General features: G+C 43.1%; 1 protein-coding gene across 1 annotated transcript; it reads left to right on the plus strand.

Annotated features, from left to right (window-relative positions):
* Window positions 1-12,757: 12,757 nt before the first annotated feature.
* LOC310633542 (inhibin beta E chain-like) lies at window positions 12,758-16,097 on the plus strand (the record flags this gene model as incomplete). Its single annotated transcript, XM_083351282.1, has 2 exons — window positions 12,758-13,118; window positions 15,254-16,097. The coding sequence occupies 2 exons, from the start codon at window positions 12,758-12,760 to the stop codon at window positions 15,973-15,975; spliced, it is 1,083 nt and encodes a 360-aa protein (XP_083207408.1). The 3' UTR covers window positions 15,976-16,097.
* Between the last annotated feature and the right edge of the window lie 5,313 nt (window positions 16,098-21,410).

Here is a 21,410-nt window from a genome sequence, read left to right on the forward strand (position 1 = left end):
AGTATACTGTGTATGTATTAGTTTCTGGGCTCAATAGGCTCTTATTTTCAGCCTCTCCCTGAAATGTGCTGTCTCTTCCCTGGGAAGTCACGAGAATCTGCCCCCCTCCTTCTCCAATTGCACTTTGCACCACATTAATAAAGAATACTGTATTAATGAAAAAGAGTGAAATTCTGCATGCGATATAATTTTTTCATTGATCATTCATGACTGGACCTTGAGGGCAAACGGACACAGAAGAAAGTGAAAGTAAAAGAAAAATTCTAAGAAGAGAAAATGTGGTTTGGCTCATTAGAAAAAAGATCTATCTCCTAAGAGAATGAATGGAAAACGGAATAAAGAAAGGAGATGTGGACATCATCACCATCATCATCATCATCATCATCATCATCATCATCAGAAGAAGAAGAAGAAGAAGAAGAAGTTGGAAGGGACCTTGGAGGTCATCTAGTCCAACCCCCTGCTCAGGCAGGAAACCCTATACCATTTCAGACAAATGGCTGTCCAGTCTCTTCTTAAAAACTTCCAGTGGTGGAGCACTCACGGCTTCTGGAGGCAGGTTGTTCCACTGATTAGTTGTTCTCACTGTCAGGAAATTTCTCCTTAGTTCTAGGTTGCTTCTCTCCTTGATTAGTTTCCATCCGTTGCTTCTTGTCCTGCCTTCAGGTGCTTTGGAGAATAGCTTGACTCCCTCTTCTTTGTGGCAGCCCCTGAGATATTGGAACACTGCTATCATGTGACCCCCCCTCGTCCTTCTCTTTGTTAAACTACACATACCCAATTCCAGCAACCATTCCCTATATGTTTTAGCCTCCAGTCCCCCAATCATCTTTGTTGCTCTTCTCTGTACCCTTTCTAGAGTCTCAGCATCTTTTTGTCACCCATCACCCTTCTCTTCGTTAAACTACACATACCCAATTCCAGCAACTGTTCCCTTGAAAAAGAGTGAGTGTCACAAAAAGTATATAGTGACCCAGATGGGAAGTATGAAAAAGGATCTGTGGTGTAAAACTGTGGTGTTTTGTTTTGAAGTGAAAGAGGCTGTGGTGAGAAAAATGCATGGAAAAGAATGTTGTTGTTTTTCTTTTAATAACCTGTAATCCCTTACATTGGCGTGGAGTCAGGGCAACTGAATGGAGCTGAGCATTTACAGGCCAGATGCCTTTCCTGACGCCTATCCAGAGTTCACAGCAGATATTTTCTCTTTGCACCTAGAGAAAGAAAAACCTGCCACTACCTAGGATCAAACTCACAGCCTCCTGATTGTGAGGCAAGAGCTCCACCTCTAAGCCATCATGGAAGAGAATGATTACTATGGAAAAAATAGGTTGAGGGAAAGATACTTGATGTCAGCCCTCCCTGTTAAACCAGATGGGAAACAACACTAGATTAAAGCACTTCTACTTTATTGTAAGAATCCTACAATGACAGAATCTTTGTTGTTGTTATTGTTTTTGTTTTGAACTTTAGCTTTGTCTTTTATTTCTCCCCTTTTCTTTTTCCTTCTTATTTTTATTTTGTTTGTGTTGATTTTTACTCTTGCTTTTAAAACTTTTAATGAAATTATAGTAAAAAAAAATACTACAGGATGTGCATAGATAGCAACTTCTTTGCTGCACAGTGCACATTTGAGTTCTTTACCTCCTATTTAAAAACTGGAAAAAGAGCAGATCCTGGCAGAGATTATACTACATAATGTACTAATTTTATAGAACAATTTTCATAAGATATTGAAAATATGAGAATGTATACTACTTACATGGTGACTTTTAGGCATGGCGTTATGAGACTGTAACTGTTAAATTAGATGTGGCATTAAATGTGGGAATTTAATTTGTTTCTCACTTTGAAATATTTCCTGCTACAGAAAAGAACTCTGAGTTTCCATCTGGATCATGATACACAAAGAATGATACAGATATTAACTATTTTCTCCATTACTGCAGTCCAGGCAAAAATCACATTTCCCTAAATTCTTACTAGTCTTAGTGTGGAGGTTGTTTGGTTTATTAATCACAAAAAGGGGTTCATTATTCAAACTGCAGCCACAGGGTGGCAAGAGTGTTGCATTAAATTGCATAATTTGGATCTGTAAATAATTGAAATCTCCTGCTACAGCAACACAGCAGATACATAGCTAGAAGCAAAAATCAGGATCTAATTATATTTTTCAGCCCAAAACCCCACAAGAACTTTGAAGAACTGAAAAAGGTGAAAGCTAAGTAATCAAGAGGGCTAAAGCAAATCATTTATGAGGAAAAATTCAATGTTCAGGCCTTTTAGGCAGAATAGGTTTCTAAAGGGAGAAAAGATTTGCTGTTCCACCTCAACAGAACAGGTAGTCCTTGATTTACAACTGTTCATTTAATGACTGTTCAAATTTACAACGTCACGGGGAAAAAAATGACTTATGTGCATTTTTCACAGAAGCTTTGCAACATCCCCACGGTCATGTGATCAAAATTCAGATGTTTGGCAATTTAATTTAATTTAATTTATTAATATTTCTATACCGCCCTTCTCCCTGAGGACTCAGGGCGGTGTACAGGGCAAGAATAAAACACAGAAATGTACAAAAATTAAAAGATAATTAAATGCATGCCCGATTAAAATACAATTAATACATAGTAAAAACCCCAATAAAAATGATAAAAAACCCCACCAATCCCCCTCATGCCAGGCCGGCTTGCTCGAACAAGTATGTTTTCAGATTGCGGCGAAAGGAGCGCAGATCGGGCGCCGTCCGGAGCTCAACCGGTAACTGGTTCCATAGCTCCGGGGCGCCCACAGAGAAGGATCTCCCCCTGGGGGCCACGAGACGGCATTCTCTGACCGGTGGCACCCTGAGGAGGCCCTCTCTGTGGGAACGCACAGGGCGCAGGGAGCTTGATGCCGGCAGCAGATGTTCCCTGAGGTACTCCGGCCCCATGCCATGGAGGGCTTTGAACACCATTACTAGCACCTTGAATCTCACCCGGAAGACAACTGGCAACCAATGCAGCTCACGGAGCAGAGGTGTCACATGGGAGTATCGGGAGACTCCCAACACAACTCTCGCGGCTGCATTCTGTACCAGCTGGAGCCTCCGGGTGGTCCTCAAGGGAATTGACTCGTATTTATGATGGTTGAAATGTCCTGGGGTTGTACGATCACCTTTTCCTGCCTTCTGACAAGCAAAGACAATGGGGAAGCCAGATTTCACTTAACCACTGGGTTACTAACTTAACGACTGTGGCAAGAAAGGTCATAAAATGGGACAAAATTCACTTAACAAATATCTCACTTAACAACAGAAATTTTGTGTTCAATTTTGGTCAAAAGGTTGAGGAATACCGGTAAAACTTTTTTTTTACAAAAACGTTAATCTCTTTTAATAAAGTGTTGCTATCAATATCATATATACTTTAAATTATTCCTATAAAAGGGATTATTTTTCCAAAGGCAGAATAATATGGTTGCTTAATGCGAAAAGAGTTTTGGTGTTTATCTGGGATATATCAGACCTATGCACAGAAATCAGAATAGTATTCTGAGAATTGGGGGAGGAAAACGGTAGCAAATGTAAGCAGTTTCTCAACTTGTTTAAAAATCTGAAATTTGACCATGGAACTACAGATGGGATTGGATAAGTGGTGTCCATGCACTTTCAGCGGTCCGTTCTGAGCCTTGCGAAAAAGGGCTAGGGCAGGGGTAGGTAACCTTGGTTCTTTTATGACTCGTGGACTTCAACTCCCAGAATTCCTGAGCCAGACATGCTGGCTCAGGAATTCTGGGAGTTGAAGTCCACGAGTCATTAAAGAACCAAGGTTGCCTACCCCTGGGCTAGGGCATCAGCCGGTTCACCAAAGTCAACAAAAAATTAGGTACCAGTTTTACCAAACCGGTGTGAACTGGATGAATCCCACCACCGCCAAAGACATTCATCCAATGGATGAATTGTATGTTATCTAGGATAAACCATGATTTGTTCCAAAACTATGGTTAAAGAAATAATGGTATAGTGGAGTGTGCTAATTGACAGCCCATCCTGAATGCTATCTCTGCTGAAGGTCAGGTCCGCTCAGTCATGCCACTCTGTTTCTCATTAGCACGTGAGTTGGGTGCGAGGCTTGCTTTCTGAGAAGTGCTGTATCGATCAGTGGCTTATGCAATATGTACAGTAAATCTCAAAATATCATACTGACCTCTGGCCTAGATTCCCTCAGATGCTCTTTGGAATAGAAGATGGAGCTCTGAGAATCCAGAAAAGGCACTGAAATGCTCTCCCCTTAAATTCAATACAGCTTAAATTTACCTGCTTGTCCGTCAAGGTAAATGCATTTCCTCTGTGGCTGTGATGCAATATATTCCAAGCAGCTTTGTGTGATATGCTGTCACTGGAAGCCCTCTCTCGTGTCCCTGAACCCCCCAAATGATTTCTTTTCAGCTTCCCAATCTCCAAGGGTGCAGTTTTGAGGTCTTGCTTGTCTGACTGTCACACACTCTCTAATCTTGAAACTCGGATGGTTCACGTTATGTGCAACATTCTGATGTAGAAGTAGGCTTAAACTTTTGAGGATCTGCTGCTCTCCAGAGGAATGAAATTAACATGGTTCTCCTTTCCATCCATCGGAAGAACCAGCGGAGCATGAAAGAAAAGATAAATTCCACAATAAAAAGATTTTTTTATCCTCACAGATTCACTAGGGCATCCTGTTTGTTTTCCATTGGGGTATGATAGCTGAAGTGTCATCACTTGCCTGTCCTTTTATGAAGAACTGTGAAGTCCCTCCTGTTGTGAAAGTACATTTTGGTCCCCAGCTTTACATCCCCAGAAACAGCATTGTAGTCCTTCCTTTTACTGTGGCTGGAGTCTCCAGGCAGGTAGAAGCAGCGTGTGACACATGCGCTGGCATCATGCCAAGGGCAATTGCTAACTATTTACATTCATAGCTCCTATTCCTGGAGTCGTGTTGCCAGCAGTCTTAGTGTGCTAAGACCTTTGATCTTAGCCCTTCAGTTGCACGAAGTTGCAGAGGTAGTTTTTCCCAGACGGTCCTGTGTTTACACATTGCCTCCACCTTTGTCCAAAACCAATTCTCCTGTTATGCCTCTCTCAGACACAATTAAATAAGCCTCCATAACAGTCAGCTGTGCCATGGCTCAGTGGATAAGATGCTGGGCTTGTCGACTGGAAAGCCAGCAGCCCAGGTTTAAGACCTGAGCATTGTGAGATGGGGTGAGCTCCAGTTCCTTGCTCCAGCTAGTGCTAACCTAGAAGTTGAAAGGCATGCAAATGAGAAATAGGTACCACTTTGACAGGAATTGTCATGCTGGCCACATGACTGCAGAAAAGACTTCAGACAGTGCTCGCTTTAACAGTGATAGCACTTAGACTTATATACCGCTTCATAGTGCTTTACAGCCCTCTCTAAGGAGTTTGCAGAATCAGCATATTGCCCCCGAACAATCTGGGTCCTCATTTTACCAATCTATCTTGGAAGGATGGAAGGCTGAGTCAACCTTGAGCTGGTGAGAATCGAACTGCCGAACTGCTGGCAGCCAGCAGTCAGCAGAAGTAGCCTGCAGTACTGCGTTCTAACCACTGCTCCACCATGGCTCTTAGCTCTTGAAATGGAGATGAACACTGCCCCCTAAAGTCAGCAACGACTAGCGGAGTAAAATCCGCAGAGACTCCTTTTTTTTTTTACCATAACAGCCAGCTCCACAAATATCAGATGGACTTCTTTCTGCCAAAATTGGTGGTGGAACCTTTTCAAGTGATGCACATCACGCCACCTCTGAGATATTCGCTTCAGAGTACAACCATAGATGATCCCAACTTTTTCCAGGCTAAAGGCCACACAGTCCTTTTAATGTCATGCCAGGGGCTTCACTCCAAAAAATGGGTGAGACCTGAACAAAAAGTACATTTGTTTTAATTTTACATCTGTATTTGATTAACATGAAATATAGCTAATCTAACCACTCTCAGGTTAAAATATCCCCCTTCTATCACAATAACAATTACAGTTCAATTGCAGGTTTTGGAGATCCTGGGGCAATATGAAACTTTAGGAAGTACTTCTCCGTGTTACAGAAAAAAACAGAAAGAAACTATAGAAGAGTTAGTTCTTTGATCAAATGGGAAAAATGCTTTATTTCATGAGTTGGTTCAAGCTGTTATCTACTATGATCACTGGATCATACAATGAAGATTAAAGCTACGGCCAAGTGTGCATACTTCCCGCCTTTAAATACACTGCATTTAAAAATAAAGAGACACCCACCTAATCAGATAATTTATTCAGTTTACCCTAATAAGAGAGCAAATGGAAACAATTGAAGCCCCTAGGAATCCCTCGCTTTCCAGCTTCCAAAATTTCCTTTTCTTTTGAGCTCTGAAACTTAGGAGCTTGTACTTTTTCTTTGATTGCCTTTCAAAATAAAAAGATAGGAGTTCGTGATTTACTCCACATTCAATCTAAAACACCCCATTTGATTTTGGTGATGATGTCATGGAACATTTCTACCCCAAACAGCAACCCAGAGCAACAGGGATGTTTGCAATTGGACACATTTGGGCATTGCCCATGCTGTATTTCCTGGTGGTTAATTGTCAAAACAACTCCTTGCAAGCAAGGTCAGTGTTCTTACCAGGCACGTGAATGCTGAGTTGATGCCAAAACCAAAACTTCCTATCTTGGTGGCTTTGGATTTAGTTAATTCTTGATCAATATTGCTGTGGAAAGGTGCAGATCCTGTTTTGTTTACTGGTTACAGCAGTCCATTTTCAGTGTTGCAGAACATAAGCAGTTTGGGAAGTCAACAGGCACAAATGAATGTGTTCTATGGCATTTATGCTAATGCAGAACCAGACAAATGCTTAGTTGACCAGCCAGGTTGTCATCTTATTACCAGATCTTTAAAAATATTGAAAGCACACATGAAAAGAGGTACCAAGAATAGGTTTTCTCATCTGGAGAGTCAGTGAATCACTGCAAATTCTAATGAAGATGTGGGCAAAGCCACATAAAATGTCATCAAAAACACATCCCTGTATTAAACCACAGACACAGTTTAACATATACCCCATTAAATTCTGCCTTACCTAAGCCATGAGGTTGTGGATTTTGCAGTTACAGCTGGCTTCCTCACTATGATCTGATACAGATGTGTTTTCCTTCTATTGGCTCAGTAGTAGGAGATGGTTAACATTTCTAAGCAAAAGTCTACCTTCAGTCTCCATCTGGAAATAAATTGCTGTGTTGTTTGTTTGCATGCACTACTGTTATATAAAACATTCTAGGTAGCTTTTACCTTTTGAAGTGATTGATCTTGGGAATTGTTTGGGATGTCACCTCTGACTCTTTCTATATTACCAGTAGTTGGAGCAATTGGTGATTGCTCCCAGCCTTATGTTGGAGGTTGTTTTTGCTGGAGGGATTTTTACTCCCAAGGATAAAATAATATCAATATAAAAAAATGAAAAGGTGACTGATCCTGCATGCTTATGTAATATTTTGCCTCCCTGCAGGTCTTGAGACCAGCTATTTTACAGGAAATCCTTTGGAAGGGATTTTTTAAAAGGCTTAGGAAAATATGCAAACTCAGTCAATAGTTTGTGCATCCTCGGCTCTCAATTCACTGTGGTTTTTTGTACTTATTCCTATTCATCTATTCCATATTTTATAACAATTTCACATGGCTAAATCAGCCATGTCTGCTATTCTTCACTCCCATTTAGTAAAAATGACAAGAGTCTGGGGTATGCTTCACTTGTTCCAGATGGAAAACATGGGACATCTGCTTGATTAAATCCAGCTGGATTACATTGTGGATTCTTCTGGATCACGATGGGAGAAAGAAGGAGAGTGTTTTGTATTTTTGTCTGACACAACTGTCTTCTCTAACTGTCTACACATCAAACATCTCTATTGCTATATTGCAAGAATAATTTTATTTATCATGGGGTGTGATGGAATAAATCTATTCATTCAAGAACTTCTTTTTGAACGCTTTATTTATTTGTTATTTGTAGCATCACTGATTGTTCCATTGATGCTTTTGTGTTAGCCTCCTTATTCTTTTTTCTATTGCAAAATACTGGCAGGTGGAAAAAGCGTAGGATAGAAAAGATAATACACCATCATGCTTCATACTTTACTACCAACATAGTAAATGTTAGGTTCTATTAAAGTCTAGTACAATAGAACACGGTGGCTCAGTGGGTTAGGATGCTGAGCTTGTCGATCTGAAGGTGGTGGGTCGAATCCCAAGTACCACGTAGCAGAGTGAGCACCTGTTACTCGTCCCAGCTTCTGCCAACCTAGCAGTTCGAAAGCACGTAAAAATGCAAGTAGAAAAATAGGGACCACTACAGTGGGAAGGTAACAGCGTTCTGTGCGCCTTTGGTGTCTAGTCATGCCGGCCACATGACCACGGAGACGTCCTCGGACAAGCGCTGGCTCTTCGGCTTTCAAACGGAGATGAGCACCGGCCCCTAGAGTCAGAACGACTAGCACGCATGTGCGGGGGAACCTTTACCTTTACCTTACAATAGAAAGGATCTTAGAGACCCACAGCAATCTTCCACTTTGGTTGTTATAAAATACTCCTTGTCCTATTAATCCAAAGCTACTGCATAGTTATTTAATTTTTATGGCATCCTTGGTGTTCTCTGAGTTGGTTGTTTGCTTGCAGATGTTTCATTGCCCAACTAGGTAACATCATCAGTGCTAGTGGGTTTGGAGTTTTCGCCCTGTTTATATACAGTAATTGGGTAATGAAATGTCTGCAAGAAAACAGCCAAGCTCAGAGAGCACTAAGGATTCCACAATTTGATCCTGAGCTACAAAGAGTCAGTTGGGCTAGCGGTTAAGGCACCAGGCTACAAACTTGGAGACTGTGAGTTCTAGTCTGGCCTTAGCCATGAAAGCCAGCTGGGTGATCGTGGGCCAGTCATTCTCTCTCAGGCCAACTCACAGGGTTGTTGTGGTGGATATGTTTGCTGCCTTATTTGCAAAAATAATAAAGATGGGATACAGATAGATGTGTTTTCTTCTAGTAAGCCATTTCCATTCATTGTTGGATTTCTTTTCTGCTAAAGAAGGGGGAAAATAGAAGAACATAGGAAGACAATCATGTCTGGACCTCCATAAAATATCAGGATCATAACATAAGAACTGGACTCAAAGCACCTAAATTGCCAGGTGTAAAGAACAGAGGAAAAGTTCCAGACTCATTTTGCAACCAGAATTATGATTCTGAAGTTAGCTTTGCCACACATTTCTTAATCTGCACCATCATGTTCCATCTATAGAACTGGAGAGGGAAGTCATGATCGAAAAATCAGGTGAGGGACCTTGACACCTGAGCAAAGCTTAGCTGATATCTCAAGGTGGCAGAACCCTGAGTAGCACAATGACGTTGCACCTGCCAGACATCACCATAAAGAATGGCCAATCATTTGGTGCTTGCAGTCCACCTTCCTTCCCTTTGTTTATCAAGGCTTTATTAGCAGCTGATAAGGGCTTTGGAGCTTCTGAAAAATGGGGGAACTGTATGAGTTCACAGGTGAATGCCAAAGCTGGGGCCATTTCTCTCTGGCCAGCTAATGAAATCTGGTACAAAGGTTGGCCACCTTGTCATTGGCAACAGGGGAAGCATACTGTATTCATCTAAAGGGCAAGGACAGCAATGGGCAGGGTGATGATGCAAATGTCATGCAGAGGGGTGCAAGATTTTCTGCTTCTGTTTTTCCTGGTGCTTATTGGAGCGGCTTGAGGCTGTTTCACTGTTTCATGTTTTAAGTCCGGTAAGCCTGTTGCAGCCTTGTACTGTCTTTTTGATATACTTTCCAGCTAAAATGGCCATGCAAGCACATACAGATCGTCCTCGACTTATGACAGTTTGATTCTATGGTGGACCCCGAAAATAGGATTTATACCTGAATTTGAAATTTTGATGTCCACCTCTCCCCCCCACCCCCAGCGTCACATGACCACATTTTGTGTGCCCGCATTTACAGGCATTTGCAGAGCCTTGTGGTCAAGTTACTGCAATTTACAATGGTTTTGTCGAAAACCAGTATTTATTTCTGGTTTCTGGTGAAAAACCACCCCATAGCGAAAATAGGTTTGCTTAATGACCGTGGTGTTCACTTGATAACTTTACAGTTGCCATGTTTGCTTAATGACTGCCCACAGAAAAGATAGTAAAATTGGACGTGGTCATGTGGTGACCCGTTTTAAGACCATCCTAACTTATGATCTAAATTGTGGGCTCAGTTACACTCATAAGTTGAGGACTCCCTATAGTGGGCTTTTGGTAATATGGATCAACTCTCTAGGGCATCACAAGAATTAAGTCATGGCACTGGATGCCCAGGTTCTCCATCCTGATATAATGAATACAGGTGATTAAAACAGCCTCCTCTCCATTGATACACCCCAAGTATACTGAATGACAACTTCCATCATTTCCAGCCAACAAAACTATTGCAGAGTAGAGGTGGCTCAAACTATTTTTCAAAGCATCAGAAGGCAAGACAAGAAACAATGGATGGAAACTAAAGAAGGAGAAAAGCAACCTGGAACTAAGGAGAAATTTCCTAATAGTGAGAACAATTAACCAGTGGAATGGCTTGCCTTCATCACTGGAAGTTTTTAAGAAGAGACTGGACAGACATTTGTCTGGAATCCTATAGGGCCTCCTACTTGAGCAGGGGGCTGAACTAGATGACCTCCAAGGTCCCTTCCAACTCTGTTATTTTGTTATGTCATTACCACATGCCATTTACAAAAATAGTGGTGATACATGTAGGATAGGGATTGGAAATGGAGACTGCAAAGCTTCTAATCAGTATAGTTTTCTGTTGATTGGATTGCACTTTAATTTAGCAGCGGGGAAAGGCTCTTAGTCTGATGTGTGAACCCAGATTATCTTCCTTTGTCCTGTGCCTGCAGTCATGCCCTTTGAATATTTTGTCTTGTACTTCAGGGTTCATTGGCATTATCTTTAGCATGCTAAATATATTCTATTTATGGCATGCTAAATGTAATGTATTCTCTGTAGTCTGGTCTCACTGGCTGAAGAAAATTCACGTTCTAGCCCTTCTGGGAAGTGGTAGATTAGCAGAATTGATCTACTAAGTCTACTAATGCTTTGGGATCAAACAGTTTGTTTTTTCCCCGCGGCTCAGTAAAAATTTCCACCAAAAGATAGCTACTTTAGAATTAACACAGAGATTTTCCTCGGCTTCTTGCAACATTGCTCCAAGCTGGATTTCAAGCCGGAAGCCTAATTCAGACCCTAACCAAAAATCCACACTAGGCCTAACATTTAAGGGGCGTGTTTTGAAAAAGACAAGAGTCTTCCGAGATGATTGATGGTTTCTAGAAGGGCAGGAGACTGGGAGGGAAGGTAGTGCCATCCCAATGAAAAGAGGTTCTTTGAAGCCACACTTGGGATTAAGCATATAAAATAAATGCAGAGGTGGAATTCCAACGTTCTTCCCCGTTTAATGGCAGCTCATAAAGGCTTTGTAGTTCCTGAAAACTGGAGGAAGAGTGGCGTTCTTCTTTAAGCACTATTTTTTTTAGGGATATACCTATCATGCATTCTATAGACATCAAAACTTGTCAAGTAGGAATATAACTACATTCATTTTATACACACACACATATACATATACATATACATATACATATACATATACATATACATATACACATACACCATATTTTTCCATGTATGACACAAACACCCAGCAAACACCCTGTTCAGAAATCAGGTGCGTCTTACAAGTGCAGCATCATATACACGGAGAAATAATGGTAACCTCCGCAGCCCAGGGCATGCCTGTGTGGGTTGCCATGCTGCCTGGTGCAGGTGTCAAGACCCTATGGGCTTGCCACTAATCAGAGGGGGGAGGGGGAGAGATTGTCAGCCTGCCGAACTTCCAGATTTGCCGGCTCAGCTGTTCGGCGCTCTGCTGAACAACTGATTGGCGAGGGAGAAACTCACATGCCAGAGCGTCTTATACAAGGGTGCGTCTTATAGATGGAAAAATATGGTATACGCACATACACACGTATACACATACATACATACACACACGCAGCGCTTCTTGTGCACATAATGTTATTCATCTTTTATAATAGTCCTTTTATTTGCTCCCAAAGGTACTGTTTACCATGAAGTGCACCACAGTAAGATTTTTTTAAAAAAGGGCTCATGCACAACCCTCTTTTCCTATGAATTCCTCTTCTGTCAAGTTTCCCCCCCTCCCTGCTCTCAGTGTTATGGCATTTCAGCAGCCCCATCTGGAGCAAAGGGCACTCGCACCTCCCTCCACATCCTCGCTGTTTGGGGCTCAGTATTTCCTTTCCCCAGGCACCCATTCCCACTCATTTGCTAAAGTCTGGCTCTCTCCCCAGCTGGATAAAACCTCCCTCCAGGCACCAGAAGGCAGCCAGCCAATCACAGAGGGACAAAGGGCAGGACCAAGGCTGCCAGAATGACAAATGCCGAGGCTGACACCTGGGAAAATCCAGTTGTCGAGCTGAGATCTCTTAAGGTAGAGTCCTCCTCTTCTGGCAACACCAGCAGGTCCTGAAAGTCTCAGAGGGGCTGGAGCTGATTGTCTTCTCCTGGTTCTGGGCAGGCTGCCAAGCACACCTGGATGCAGCAGCGGCACAATTCATGAGTTCCAGGCCCTGCCACTAGACTTCCTAACAGCATAATTCTTGACTGCATCTTGCTACTTGGTTGGTTCATGGCTTCCATTTACAGCCTCCAAGGAAGCTGGACTCCTCTAGCTGCACTGACTTTACTGTGGACTTCTTTGGCTTGGGTTGAAGGAAAGCCAGGGTGTCCTTCCTGCAGGATGCCTCCGCTGGAAGCCAGTGCCGAGAAAGCCTTCCTGATTGAAGTAGCCAAGCAGCAGATACTCCAGAAACTGAACCTGAGCGAGAGGCCCAACATCACCCACCCTGTGCCACGTGTGGCGGTGGCCAACGCCCTGCGGCGGCTACACATGGGCAAAGGCTGGACAGATGGGACGGGGCACTTCTCCAGCTGGGAAAAGGCAGAGTCGGATGAGCAGGGCTACGAGATCATTAGTTTTGCAGAGACAGGTGAGTGCCCGTCGGTCTTCCAAAGGTGTAGGCCAAGGGCCAAATACGCTAAACCAGAGAGCTGGGATCGTCTGTGTTTATGTTCCTCTGCTCCATAATTGCTCCATATAAAAGTGCGCTTGGAGAGGAAAGGCTACAAATTACTCCTGACATCTATCCCATTGTTTAGGTTAGAGCCTGACTATGTGCTGGAATACATCAGTTGCAAAAGGGGGAAAAAGTAAGGTGTGTTTGGGGTGTACGGATCAACAGGAACAAATTGCACTCTTCTCATCTGATCTAGCTTCCTGTGGCATCCCAGATCTACACAGAGACCACTTCCTCACGCAATGAACTGCATGTTTGTGTTGTCAGAAATATGTGCACTTGGCATTGTCATAACTTTATCCAAACCTGCTGAATCTTTCAAATGTGCTAGATCAGAAGTTTTCAAATTTTTTGAACCCTTAGAACCTGTAAGTTAAAAAAAAATGAGAAAAAAAATCCCAGTATCCCTGATCAAGGGATAATGTTCTAGTGATTAAAAAAAGAGATTGTATTCAAGTGAACTTTTTCCCCCTTAGTCTCTCATGAAACTTTATCATGTTGAAAGACTGCAGTTCCAATTTACCTGTTCCAGCGCAGCCATTGGGTTGGGAAATGTTACATTACCATTGCAGGTTTTGCCATAGTGAAAAAAAACAGAGAAGAAGCTAAAAACCAAGTGATCAGGAACACCAGGAGGACAAAACAATCAATTCTGTCCCCTCACAGTCATTGAGGATTCTATCATATTGACTTACTATCTTTTTTTTAAAAAATGTCTCTTTCCTGAAGCTCTATTTTTGGTTTGCTTAAAATGCAACCTGAGATGAAATAATGGGATGCAGGTGGTAAAAAGGATAAAGTCTAAGGGTTGCTTTCTTAAATTTATATAAACCAATGTCTTTGAGAGCCAACAGGCAGATTTAGAAGAAGGTTGCCCATCATTTTCTCTTCCTCCATATAGAAAGCAGGTAGTTGCAGGGATATTCTACACAGTTGTGTAGACATCGTACTGGATTACTTTTTCATGTATATGCAATTACTTCATTCAGTGATGGATTTTTATATCAATGTCTGATGGAACTGTATGGTGAACAGGTTCAATATGTACATGACCATCTCATACTGGGCAAGCTTTACTATCAAGCTTTTGAGCACATTATTGTAAGGTTGTTTACAATTTAGGACCCATATTTTGTGATGTACAGACTAGTCACATCAAAGATATATCTAAAGTACCGGTAGGCCTAATATATATTTAGTGCTGTTCAGAGAGTGAGTGAAATTATCTTTTTTTTTTTTGCATTTATTTGCAAACTCATGACTTTGAACACTGAAATAGTGCTGTTGTGATTGTGATTATTACTACTACCGCAATTGCTATCAGGGCTGCTTGGACTGAGTACCTCGATTTCAAATTCAGAGCTAAAGAAGGAGCTGAGCTAAGAAACTCACTGAATGTTCCTTGGACAAATCCATGGACTCAGTCTAACAAGCTGCACTGGTCATCCCCTCCTGGTGGTGGAATTCTTGGCAAGCATGGTTTTAGAGGAATGATGATGATGATGATGATGATGTTGGAAGGACCTTGGAGGTCATCTAGTCCAGCCTCCTGCTCAAGCAGGAAACCCTATACCATTTCAGAGAAATGGCTGTCCAGTCTCTCCTTAAAAACTTACAGTGTTGGAGCATTCACAACTTCTGGAGGCAGGTTGTTCCACTCATTAATTGTCCTCACTACCAGGAAATTTCTCCTTAGTTCTGAGGTTGCTTCTCTCTTTGGTTACTTTCCATCCATTGCTTCTTGTCCTGCCTTCAGGTGCTTTGGATTAATATACGTGGGGCTAAATGCAAATGTAGCAAATAAGTAAGGACCAAAACAACCCTCATTCACCCCTTAGAACAGGGGTCTTCAAATTTGGCCCTTTTATGACTTGTGGACTTCAACTCCCAGAATTCCTTAGACAGGCACGCTGGCTCAGGAATACTGGGAGTTGAAGTCCACAAGTCATAAAAGGGCCAAGAGCCTTAGAAGAACTTGGGCTCTGGTTTGGGGCTGGCAGCTTAGAGGCTGATACTTATTTTTGCCTTAACTCTTTTCTCCTCTGCAGAGCCTTCAGGCCTCCTTCAATTCCAGCTCACCCCTACAAAAGGCCAAGCCATGCACGTCCTGAAGGCCCAGCTGTGGATGCACCTTAGGGCGCACCAAAACATCACAATACAGATCTATGTCGCAGGACAGCCACAAGTGGTGCTGGGACAGCAGCAGCTGGGAAGCCAGGGGAGGAGTGGCTGGCACTCTTTGTCCCTGATGCCAGCTTTGCAGAACTTCTTCGAGCACGAAGGCAAAACTTTACGCTTGGAGTTGCAGTGCGAAGGCTGCCATTCCAACATTGTGTCTTTGATGACAACCAGTAGCAACTCTCATCAGCCGTTCCTGGTGGTGAAAGCAAAGATAAAAGAAACTGGCCACTGGGTCACCAAGCGTAGCCTGAGCTGTGACCAGAACTCAGATCTGTGCTGTCGAAAAGACTACTATGTAAATTTTCGGGACATTGGTTGGAATGACTGGATCTTCAAGCCAGAGGGCTATCAGATAAATTATTGCATGGGTGAATGCCCCATGCACCTGGCAGGTGTGCCTGGGGTGGCAGCTTCCTTCCACACTACTGTCTTTAATTTGGTCAAAGCCAACAACATCCCCATTGCGGGCCATTCCTGCTGTGTCCCCACACAACGACGAGCCCTTTCTCTGCTGTACTTTGACCCCAATAGCAACCTCATCAAGACAGACATTCCTGACATGGTTGTCGATGCTTGCGGCTGCAGCTAAAAATGGGATGGTAAGCAGAGAGAAAACCCAAAAAAGGACAGTGAGTAGGAAATGGGTTACCTCCTTTCTGCTTCCCTTTGGACTCTCATGAGCATCCAAGAACTCTGAGCCAAACTGAAGGGGTGGTATTATCATATGGACTCTTTTCAAAAGAGCAACCGTGTTTGTTTTTTCAGAGAAAAGATGTTACACTGAGATGTAAACGAGCCTGTTTTCTTACCATTGTATAAAGTATAATGTAGTGCTATGCAGGGCTGCTACTAGGCCTCTAACCTCAGAACCCTGTATTTGTCTTCCTTTCTGAAGTTGCTACTTGATAGACCCTCCGAGCTGTTTCCCTACCTCCTCCCACCCTGTTCCCAGTAGCTTCATTCACCTCTCTTTTCCCAATCCTGTTCTGTGGGCAGAAGAGTCCAACAGAAATGGCTCTGGAATGTATAGGGTTTTGCATACAGGGGTGTACATAGGCTTGCCTCTGATGCCCTCAGCATGTCAAGATACAATGGGAGAGCAGGAGACACAGGCAAGAGCTTGAATCACACACATCTTCTCAAGCCTTACTAGTTGCCCCTAAAGGCAGATCTTATGGTGCATTTAAAAGTTCTCTTTGTTGCTCATCATCATGGTGTTCCTCTCAATCCAAGGCTCCGCATGGACTGGGCCAAGTTTACTTGGGAACTCTTTCACTGGATGGGCAGAAAAAGAAGGAAACCAGGAAGAGCTGCCCAGATCCGTACCCAAAGGACTCTAAATGTTTTTTTGACTTTTGTACTGTGTGTGAGATTTATTGGATTTCTGTTAATGTATCTATATTATTTTATTTTATTTGGAATGGCATTAGTAGCAAAGCAAGTTTCAATAAAATAAAATAAAATAACAATTCAGTGTATTCTGAGAAATGTGTGGAACGCTGGCAGATAGGTACCCTGAGCAAAAGTGGACTTCAAAAGCAGATGCTCTCCTTTACAAGACTCCATCCTTAGAATTCAACCACAGCTTCGCTTTTGTTCCCTTTCCTCCTGCTTGCTACTCACAGGTCTGTCCATCTCCCATCTCCTGCTGCGCCAAACTTTGTCACTAAGCCAGTTCTCCACTGTCTATACATTTAGCAAAATTCCTGACTCTAAATTCTGAGCTTTCCTGCAGTGGTGGGATTCAAATATGTGAACAACCGGTTCTCTGTGTGGATGATGCTTCTGGAAAGTCCATTCTGGGCCTGGGCAACCAAAAATTAGCTACAAGTTCTGCCAAAGTGGTGCGAACTGGCTGAAGCCCACCACTGCTTTCCTGTCACTCCACCATGAACTTTCATCACAATGAAAACTGTCCTTGAGGTCAAACTTGGCCTATCCACTAAAGTGATACTCTCACTGACAAATTGCAGTGAAGTATGTGGGGCTTAGGCCTGTGCAGAGAGCCAGAAAGATCCAAAAAGGGAGGGAGGGAGGGAGGGAGGGAGGGAGGGAGGGAGGAAGGAAGGAAGGAAGGAAGGAAGGAAGGAAGGAAGGAAGGAAGGAAGGAAGGAAGGAAGGAAGGAAGGAAGGAAGGGCAGCCCTAGTCTGCATCAACAGAGTATAATGTTAACTGTTTCTAGTCAGCAATCATCAGACTTTACCTTGTCCTTTCATTTTAGGAAGCACATTAACTAACTAGAGCCCGCAGCTAGAGGAAAGCTAGCAAAATAATAAAGGAAAACTGGAAGGAAAAACTTGTGAATAACACTGTAAAGGTTAAACCTGGAGAAGAGAAGACTGAATAAGACATGATCATTGTCTGAATAGTTATCAAGTAGAAAATGGGCCAGATTTGTTCAGAATTGTTCCAGAAGACAAAGCACGTTTAAGTTACCAGGAAGTTAGTTTGAGTAGGACATTAGGAAGAATTCCCATAATGGTAAGAGCTGATGGATGGATGGATGGATGGATAGATGGATAGATGGATGGATGGATGAATGGATGGTTGGATGGAAAGAAGGATGACTGTTCTAGCTGCTTTAATAGTGAATTCCTGCAGTGGGCAAGGGGTAGGACTACATAATCCCTAAAATCCTTTTCTATCCTTAGCTTTTATGTTTTTATGAAAAAACAGGACTACTTCTGGCCCAGATGAGTTTTCTGCTGCTTCAGCCAACACAGGGTTTCCAACAACCATATTTGAGTGAGGGGCACCATTTTGTCTCCCTTTTAACCAGAGTGAATGATCACAGGCATCGAGGAAGGGTACACGCTGAAGCAGCAGAAAAGCATCAAGGCTCCTTGCAAATCACCATCCCCTCTACCACATTGGTGACACATCACTTGGGGCAACTTGCAAGTTGCCTAGACATCCGTCCTAGATTCACTTGCCATCTACAGCCACCCAACAATAAACAAGATGTCAACTTGCTGGGAAGTATATGGAAATTTCAGAGGAAATCTCTTGTTTCAAGCAAATATGTCCCAACAATGTCCACAATAAGCCATAAACGTTTCCTTTCACCCAAACAAATGAATATCTAGAGATCTTCCTAGTTCATCTGACAGGTACTCTTTCTGAATGGTTCCAGGGATGTCTAAGAAATGGTTTGCATTTACAATCAAAAGAAAAGCTGTGCAGGGCATAATAAACACAATTTTGTTCTATTGCTCTGTGAAAGAAGGGCTGCTCAAAGTCCAGTGTTGCATGGCAGCTCAGAGGTCCACGATCATCTCTCAAGCAAAGTTGGTTCCCCTCTCTCGTGGCCATGGATCCGTTGCTTGGCAAAGTACAGCACAGAGAGCAAAGGGCAGCTTTCATCAGCCAGGACTCTTTGTGCACTATCTACTGCTCTGGTCACTCTGTGCATGAGCAGATCACACTGTGATCTGTTTCCTGGATCAGGAAGGCTCAGACAGAGCCTGATACTCCCATCAGAGGCTTACCTCTACTTGCAATGTGCAGGTCCCTTTTGAGTCCCCAATGGCTTATTAATTCACAAGTTCAAAAGACAACTCAAGCCTAGCAAAAAGCTAACCTTTCTAACCCTCCTCCCCAAAACAAGTGGGATATTCCATAACTAGAAGCCTGTCCAACTGAAACTGTTGCTGTTGCATAATGCTTATTAATGAATAATGGCATACACATCTGACAGAATGCTGGGCTGAAAGAATTGGGCTGGTCACTGCTAAGTGCCCTGCCATCATGTTGAGCATTCTCTAGTGCCTAAATATTATGGTCAGAGAGCACGTCTAGTTCCCCATTTTTTAAAAAAATGTTTTTGGCTGTTATTGCTATGAGGCCGTGATGCTTGATAGAGTTATTTATACAAAGAAAGTGTTCTCCTGGACAAGGTTCAATCCTAGTGGAGATGAAGTACTCCCCTTGGGGTGTGAATATACACTTTTGAGACTTAGTATGAGGCCCTCTCAATTCCTGGCAAATAGATGGGGAAGAAATGGAGGTAGTGACAAATTTTATTTTCCTGGGCTCCAAGATCACTGCAGATGGGGACTGTAGCCAAGAAATTAAAAGACGCTTGCTCCTGGGGAGGAAAACCATGGCAAATCTAGACAGCACACTAAAAAGCAGAGACATCACCCTGTCAACAAAAGTGCGTATAGTCAAGGCTATGGTCTTCCCAGTTGCAATGTATGGCAGTGAAAGTTGGACCATAAGAAAGGCTGAGCACCAAAGAATTGAGGCCTTTGAACTGTGGTGCTGGAGAAGACTCCTGCAAGTCCCTTGGACTGCAAGGCGAACAAACCGGTCAGTCCTAGAGGAGATCAACCCTGACTGCTCTTTAGAAGGCCAGATCCTGAAGCTAAAACTCAAGTACTTTGGCCACCTAATGAGAAGGAAGGAGTCACTGGAGAAGAGCCTAATGCTGGGAGAGATCGAGGGCAATAGAAGAAGGGGACAACAGAGAATGAGGTGGCTGGATGGAGTCACTGAAGCAGTAGGCATGAGCTTAAATGGACTCCAGAAGATGGTAGAGGACAGGAAGGCCTGGAGGAATGTTGTCCATAGGGTCGCGATGGGTCGGACACGACTTCGCAGCTAACAACAACAACATGAGGTATATGCTGGTATAGTTGCAATTTAGAAATGCTGGGAGTTGGATGCTGTAGAAAGTTAATAAATAAATAAGCACTTGACAGTGATTGGATTGATACAACAAGTTAACTCAATCTATAGGCTAACTAGTGTGTATAAATTCAGCCACCATGCTTTATGCTTAAGAATGGTCTCCTCAAGTATAATGTTTGAATCCAGTTCAATTTCTTGTGCTCAAAGCTTTGGGCTTAAACTCATAGGAAAAATGTAGGTAGAGTTGTAACTGAACATTTATCATTCAGTTCAGGCTGCTAATAATTTGCTTATTAGTAATTGCACTCAAATCATAACATATTACTCTATCATTTTTGTGTATTGCCCATTAGATTTGCATGAAGATAATTCAAGTTTGTCTTAAAGGAGAGAGTTCTCTGTTTATTGAACTGTATTCATTGGGCATAACTGCTTTAGATAAGGAATCATTTTGCTCAGGTTCATCACCCAGGGTGTTATGTATTCAAATGTTTATTAACGTTACATTAAGAATATACATAAACCAGCAGGGCTGAGGTAAAAGCTGCAGCAGCTTTGGACAGCTGTCAAAAGCTGCCAGACAGAACTACGCAGGCGCCCACCGTCTGACAGCTCTCGGCTGTCAGAATCACCTGGCAACAGCATGCGCTACCGATGACAGACCCGAGCTGTCAAAACCAGCCGGCTCTGATTGGCGAAGCAGACGGCGCGGGAAACTGGCTCAGCCCTGATTGCTCAAACGATGACAGCTGCTAGTATAAATAAGAGCGATGTTCTCTGTTGTTTTGCCTGGTTCCTAATAAAGTTAAGTTTGCTTAACTTTGCTGTCCTGCCTGCTCTTTTAAAGCACTGGCGACGAGGATGGGATGCCTGCTTGCGTAGCTGAAGTCACCGCCTAAGGGGAGAAGAGATTTTTTCCCTTAGTCAGAGCTTGTCACTCACTGAAGTCACTAAGGGAAGCCTAGCTTCCACACAATGCAAGCAGCAGCACCCACGACCGGACAGCATGACGAACCATGGCCATATTCACGAGTTCAACACTCGCCACCCAGAATGCTGGGAATCACATCTAGGCCAGGTAGAAGGGTACCTGGTGGTAAAGAAGATCACCGACGATCGGGCTAAAGCAGCCGCCCTCCTGTGGCTCAGCGGGCCCGCCGTCTACGATGCCGCTGTGGGACTCTTCAGTCCAGAACCCATCGCAACAATCTCCTATGCAGAACTCACCGAGGGGCTGAGTAAACACTTCATGCCTACGAAGTCAGAGCTTTTCTGGAGGGTGAATTTCGCCCGACGAGTGCAACTTCCTGACGAGCCCGCTAATGACTTTATAACCCGGGTCAGACACACTGCACGGCGGTGTCGGTTCCCAGATTTAGAGGACCGAATCC

This window comes from Vipera ursinii (assembly GCF_947247035.1).
Source record: "Vipera ursinii genome assembly, chromosome: 2".
NCBI classification, from domain to species: domain Eukaryota; kingdom Metazoa; phylum Chordata; class Lepidosauria; order Squamata; family Viperidae; genus Vipera; species Vipera ursinii.